The 6,743-nt window shown below is 37.3% G+C and overlaps 1 protein-coding gene across 1 annotated transcript in view; it reads right to left on the bottom strand.

Moving 5' to 3' along the window:
- Window positions 1–6,055, bottom strand: part of map2k2a (mitogen-activated protein kinase kinase 2a) — a 10,917-nt gene extending 4,862 nt beyond the window's left edge. The window contains exons 1-5 of the mRNA XM_007569151.2: window positions 5,237–6,055; window positions 4,710–4,920; window positions 3,279–3,425; window positions 2,240–2,317; window positions 1,709–1,760 (exon numbers count right to left, since the gene is read on the bottom strand). Of these exons, the coding sequence (XP_007569213.1) occupies window positions 1,709–1,760; window positions 2,240–2,317; window positions 3,279–3,425; window positions 4,710–4,920; window positions 5,237–5,325 (577 nt within the window). The 5' untranslated portion in view covers window positions 5,326–6,055. The remainder of the gene's footprint in view (window positions 1–1,708; window positions 1,761–2,239; window positions 2,318–3,278; window positions 3,426–4,709; window positions 4,921–5,236) is intronic.
- Window positions 6,056–6,743: the final 688 nt, after the last annotated feature.

Here is a 6,743-nt window from a genome sequence, read left to right as displayed (position 1 = left end):
CACACACACACACACACACACACTTATTTATAGGAGACAAAACTCCGGATTGTTCGGTAAGCTTCAACCTTAGTCAGAATCCCGACTTAAGGATCTGTTGTTCTTGGAAGAAAAATGGGGGAAAAAAAAATCCAACATCCGCAAAAAAGAAAAGGCCTTATCAATTTAAATCTCATCTAATGAAGGCAACTTGAGACGACGGATGGATATGAAGAGGTTTTTAAAAGCTGTGCAGTTGGCTGAATCGACACAGATGCTGCACCGTGTATCACCAGTGAACATGTAAGGAATGCAAGTTTCCCACAAATCTAAACAAGCTGGAGGAAGAGTGGACCCAGACAAGCTGATGTATACAGTTACAATGTTCCAACTGCTCGGGTCTCATACTGAGGCTCTTCCATGAAAACAAGACCATACCTGTCAGATCATATCTTTAACGATATGATCAACAAATGTTTACTACACAACCAGTGAAAGTTCAGAAGCTTCAGCCGTCCAACCTGAAAGTTGTGTTTAGAAGACGGTGATTTTTTGAGCATTGTCGCGTCCGATTTAAAAATAAATCAAAATTCTTATCACAATAAATAAGGACACAATAATTGCCCAAGCGTACTTCTTAGTAATCTTCACAGAAGTTTGTATCAGAAGCTCTTAAAGTTTTGTGTTGGTTTTTTGACATTATCTAGTTATCAGGCATCAAGTCTAGACTGGACATTTGATTATATTATACTTTATACTCTTCGTATAAATAAACAGCTATAAAAATACTTCTTGCCGGGTTACTGCAATTTTCAGTAGATTAATCTTTTTAGCACAATTGCATTTTAAAATTAAATAAACTTACTTTGCAAGGAATCCAAGTAAAAGTAATTTTGTTAACTGAACTTGGAGTGTTTTGGCTCCAGCACGAGACTCAAGTGAATTCCAGCAACTACACACCAATTCCCCTTGAAACAGTGTGTAGTAAATATACTTTCCCATGAAGGAGGAAAAATAGAAAGCAGTAGATAGTCACAAAAACGCTTTGACTTTGACCATTTATGTTCGTAGTTATGTCAAAGGGCAGCATAACTTGAACTGTTCAGACAAAACTGGGAATGAAGCAATTTCTTAAAACAAAGACAAATAAAATGAATGAAAGAAGCAATGGAAACAGCACATTGCACAAGTTTAGCAAATTATTAAATGTAATTAAAACCCAATACAGAAAATCACAGAACAATTGGTCTTTAATGCCTAAAATTCAATGAATAAACTTAACACCAAGAATCAGCAAAAACCCTGTTCTGTATACAAATAGCACAGCTAAACAATTATGCATTTCATGCCTTCATCTATTATCCATCTCCTTACAACTGCACATCAAGCATTGCCTCCTATTTCTTGTTTTAGTCGTCGCTCGCTGAGCTTCCTCTAGCTTTTGCAATGACAAGGGTGCTGTGGTGCAACAACTTCACTTCTCAGAAAACGAAAGAAACCTTGAAAGATACTGACAGTCTGGAATGCCAAGATTTTAAAAGTGAACCAAATCTGCAGCATAAGTAAATGAAGGCTGGTTTGAGACTAAAGCATGCTTAGTAATTGCTGATAGTTTTCTAAATAAAGCAAAATTTGTTATTGTGAAAACAGTCCGATTGTGGCAGCCTCTAATCAGACTTCATAATCAAATGTTGTAATTCTGCTGTTAAACTGCAGGGTGTGTCTTTACCTCTGTGCATGATCTGATGCTTCTCTCGCAGATAAGCTAATCCCCTTAAGACCTGTAAGTAAGAGATTAAGCACTATTAAAGCATATACTTGCAACATTTTTTTATTTTTTTATTTTTTTGCAGAGGGAATTAAGATGTCCTGATTTCTTCCCAGATATCCACTCAGGATCAAATTCAAGGCTGTTCGGAACGATTTGTGACAGTCTTAGTAAAGAATGAAAAGAACCCATCGTTCAATTTCAAATTTAGCTCCAAATGATAAAAAAAAAATAAAATAAAAATTCCGTGAATAGGTGAGTTATACATGAGTGATTTTGAGTCACTTTCCACAGTAAAATCTGGGTGGAGTTCTGCTATTTATACTGAACATGTTAATAAACATCCTGCAAAAGTTTTAATTGACTGCTAAAGTTGAATGTTAGATGTTCTGTATTGGCAAGTTAAAAACTTAAAAGTATAATGACCACGCATAAAAAAGTAAAAGTAAAAAAAAAAAAAAAAAAAAAAAGGAATCCAAATACGATACATACAGCTATGCTAACTTTTCCCAGGATTTCTTCAGGGATTCTTCTGGCTTCCTTCAGAACCTGGTCCAATGATCCACCGTCCTGTTGAGAAAACATTTATATTAAGACAAATTAAAGCAAAAAATAAATAAATCACTTCTACAGACATGCGTGTAAACACGCCTCTGTTTCCCATTAATCAAAAGAATGAACTGATTTAACAAGGGACATGTCTAAATGACCACTCTGGTTGCAACTAATGATTATTTTAATAATCGATTGTTCTGCTAATTAACTGGATAAAAAAAAGGCACAGTCTGCTGATTTTTCACTTAGTCCTTTTTAGTATATTAGAAATGCATTACAACATGCAAATACATTATTTAATTCCTTTTTTTAAATAAGAAAAACAATGATATCCCAAAACGCAACAACAGCATTTGATCATTTGTAGCAAAGGATGAATAAAAAAATATATACTTTTAACATCATGTGAGAAGGTCAGTCCTTTCTGCTCAACTTAATATTTAATAATTGGTCAACAACAGGAGCTAAGAGATTTTTTTTTAATCTTAAATGCAATATATATATATATATATATATATATATATATAGTACAGTTTTGTTTTATTTATTGCTCCGAGTTTATTAATCTTCCAGCAAATAGACTTTTTTTTAGAGTCTGTATACTTCAGTTAACAATTAATCAATTACTAAATTAGTTGAAGATTATTTCAATAATAGATTCATCCCAATTAATCCAATGAATAATTTCAGCCCTGGTCTGGTGCTATTTATGTTTTAGGAAACACAGATTAGGTCACATTTAAAGCATATGCAAACTTAAACATGAATTAACTTTGACACATGATCAGCTTTCCGGAGGAACTCAAACTCGCCCCCCAGTGTTTTCTCAATACACTAATCATGTTTTTCCTGATAATAAAGTCTCCAAAGTCTCTAAAACTCAATAGAAGGAAAACTACACTTTAGTTAATCTTGTCTACTTTTATTCACCTCATGCAACAAGCTCAGGAGACAACCATCAGTAAGAGTCACTCACCATGTGCTCCATGCAGATGCTGATCTCTCCATCGCTGTAAAAAGCTCCGTAGAAGCCCACGATGTAGGGAGAGTTGCACTCGTGCAGCACCTGCAGCTCTCGGATGATCTGGTTTCTGATGGCGGGCTTGATTTCCAGGTGAATTAGCTGGGAAAAGAGAAGTTGAGAGCTTCTACTGATGTTGAAGTAACGGCCTTTAAGAGACCAAGGTGACATGTCGACTTACAACTACAACACCGTGCGGATTTAATGACCCGAAAAGACACGGATCACTTCTCATACAACTGGAATGCCTTGCTGAAATTGGAAACACAATACACTTTCAAGTTGCTACCAAGTGGTTCTGAACTTTTTCTTGGAAACTATACCGGCAAGTTAAAACAGCCCACAAGCTTGAGCATGCCAGAGCTGCAGCTTCAGAATCTGAACGAGGGCCTCTGCAGGTTCAAATTCAACACTTATTAAAAGATCATTACGATTTAAATTTATGGCATACACGATTCACAAAGTAAATAAATAAATCCAACATGCTTAATTCCACTTGTTAGCTTACTTGCCAAATAGCTTCTACTTAACCTAAGTGAGCCAAATACAACTTTAGCAACTAAAGCTGGTGTCTTATCTGAAACATTTTAATAATGAAGGAGTTAGCTTATTTTGATTAATAAAATCACATCTTGTTTTGATTTTTATTGACTTAAATGCAAAAGGTTAATTTTAGCAGCAAAATTCTTTCAAACATTTGCTGGGTAGTTTGAATGTCTGAAATAAATCAGACGGAAAAAGTGATGAACAAACAGACCTACACATTTGTAGCATAACTAAATGTGGTCATAGATCTTGCATGGGAAATGTGAGTTTTTCAGACTTTTTAAATAGTAACACTTAAGATTATTGAAATAAAAAAATAAATTGTGAACCTCCACAAACTTTGGACCATCAATTTAACTTCCCCTAGTTTCCAATATTTTCTGAAAATGAGGCATTGTTGGCAAGTAACCCAACTTTCGCATAATTTCCAAACCATTTACTCAGAACAATACCGTTTAAGATTTACGTGGTAGGCTATTGAGATAAAGTTAAATAAGTTGAATTCTAAAAGTTATGAGAAATACTGCTGCACAAAGTTCATCAGATAACATTTCCAGGTTCTCATTGACGTTTGACCTCAGACCTATTTTTCCTAAGAATTGAACGTTCTTTGGATTGTGGTAGAAGGTTTGAGCCAAACATAAAAAGAAAAAAAAATTATGTAACTATCACTATGTACGTGTTAAAGCATGTGTCTCTAAGCTTTATCTGATCTTATTTAACTCAGAACCTGTCAAACCATGAAAGAATTGGAAGAAAACAAAAAATAAAAAACAGAAAAAAAGCATCTCTGCTTCACCTGATGCAAAAAAAAAGTAAATAAAATCGTCAAGCATTCACCTTTCGAGCCATGACCAAACGAGAAGGTTTGTGTTGGACCTTGTTGACCACTCCTCCGTTTCCGGCCCCCAACTCGCATATTGGGTCAAAATCTTCATCCTTCAGCTCACCAACCTGAGCCTTCTGGGTGAGGAAGGCCTCCAGGCGTTTCCTCTGTTGTTCGTCGAGGTCCAGCTCACCCAGTTTCTTCTGTAAGGCCTCAAGGTTGGCTCTGTGCGGAGAACACGCAAGCAGGAAGGATAACAGTTCATACATGAGGTACTATTACAGAGAAAACACATTTCTTTTAAAGGGAATTGCGTAGAAACTGGATTGTTTTACAGCAACTCTGCAATTAAAAACTGGGAAAACTCAAAAGAAACATAATTCCACAATTTATCTACATAGATTTTGGTGATTTTACATTGCTACCACAATACAAATGCATCAAGCATTAACATATATGTAGAAACGCGTCATATAATAGAGGAGTAAGTAGCACATGTTCCCCGTCAGAGTTGATTTAAACTTGACAAAAATGTACTTACTCAGATGCAGCATCGATGGTGTTTGAGGTGGCCTGTCCCTCCCCAATGGGCGTAATGTTCAGGGGAACGGGTCTTCTTTTAGGAGCCATTTCTATTTTAACTAAACTAAACGACGTTCTCAGTAAAATACTATAGTGCAACGAGGCGGGCAGCGGCTGATCTAACCTTGCCCCTAATCAGAGATCTACCTGGGGGAAAAAAGCAACAGGATTCGCTCTAAGTGGCTAGTGACTTGGCTAGTTAACGTTAGCAGAGTTAATGCACTTTTCGGAGCATGTCAGTTCGCTAAATTGGTAAACCGTGTCATACCGATATGCCCTTCAAAAGTCGGCTGGTTTTCGGTCTCATCTATAGGTTGAAAATGTGACAGGTTTGTTTTCTTCGGCTACTTGTCTATAATCTACCTGCTGCTATTAGCCATTAGCCACCTAGCCGCTACTAGCTAGCACCAGTTCCAGTCAAAATCGTGCTCTGCGTCTGTGAGCCGAAATGAACAGCAGTCCTCCTCTCTGAGCTTCCGTCCAGCCACAGCAGGATACGGACACCCCGGGGTCTCCGGTAGTACTCCCTCGGTGTTTAAACTCGGGGGGTGCGAGGCTCTGAAACGTACAGTTGTTCAGCGCGCTGACCGCTGGTGCCTCAATACAGGAAGCAGCAGCAGTGAGTTGCCTGCAGCATCAGACCTCGGTGTGTTTGTGACACCCACTGGGAGAGTCCCGCATAAATAGCGCGAACATCCTGTCAGGCAAGTTCAAAGGACACGCAAGAAAACCCCGTGGTAGATTTGGACGGACACGTGCAGCTTTTGACACTCGTGATTAATTGATTCAGCAACGAACAAACCACGTTCACTCGTTTCTGTGCTTTCTAAAGCGTTTAATGTAGTGGTTGTGTGTCGGTCGTGAACGAGCCGACTCGAAATGCCGGCTCCTTTGCTTGAACGATGAAAGCCAGTTCTTTAGTGCAAGTTCATTTTCTAAAGAGCGACATGACTTCTCCTTGCTTCTAATATTTGGAACAAACCTGACATGTAGACTATGCAGAAAAAGAAAACAAATGGCCTCGACATTAACTGTCAGCATTTGAGCTTTTTGTTGGTTTAAATTCAGGTCAAACACCCACACTCATGTTTTTTTTTTTTTTTTTTTACTGTTGACTGTACTTCAGTCTGCTGATGGTTAAGGCTTGTGCTTTTTGTAGCAGTCAAAATGGATGAGAGCTTGTCCTTTTCATGCCAAATCATTGTATTGTAATTTGCCCTTATGTGTCTGGTTGCACAGTCATTTAACTTGAGGCAAATCAGAAGGACTTCCAATAATATGTATCTTAACAATTACCTTAGTGTCTTTAAGTCAGTTCAGAAACGGGGACTGTACGAAATAAGGCCATTCTTAATCGTCTAAAAGACCAAGACATGCACAGTTAAATCTTACTGCGTTTAGTTATAACGAGTGGTATTCCATTATAAGTATTTACAAATTTAATATCACATAAGCTGAGTAAAAAC

This window comes from Poecilia formosa, unplaced genomic scaffold (assembly GCF_000485575.1).
Source record: "Poecilia formosa unplaced genomic scaffold, Poecilia_formosa-5.1.2 Scaffold237, whole genome shotgun sequence".
Taxonomy (NCBI): Eukaryota; Metazoa; Chordata; class Actinopteri; order Cyprinodontiformes; family Poeciliidae; genus Poecilia; species Poecilia formosa.
This window is presented reverse-complemented; position numbering and strand designations above follow the sequence as displayed.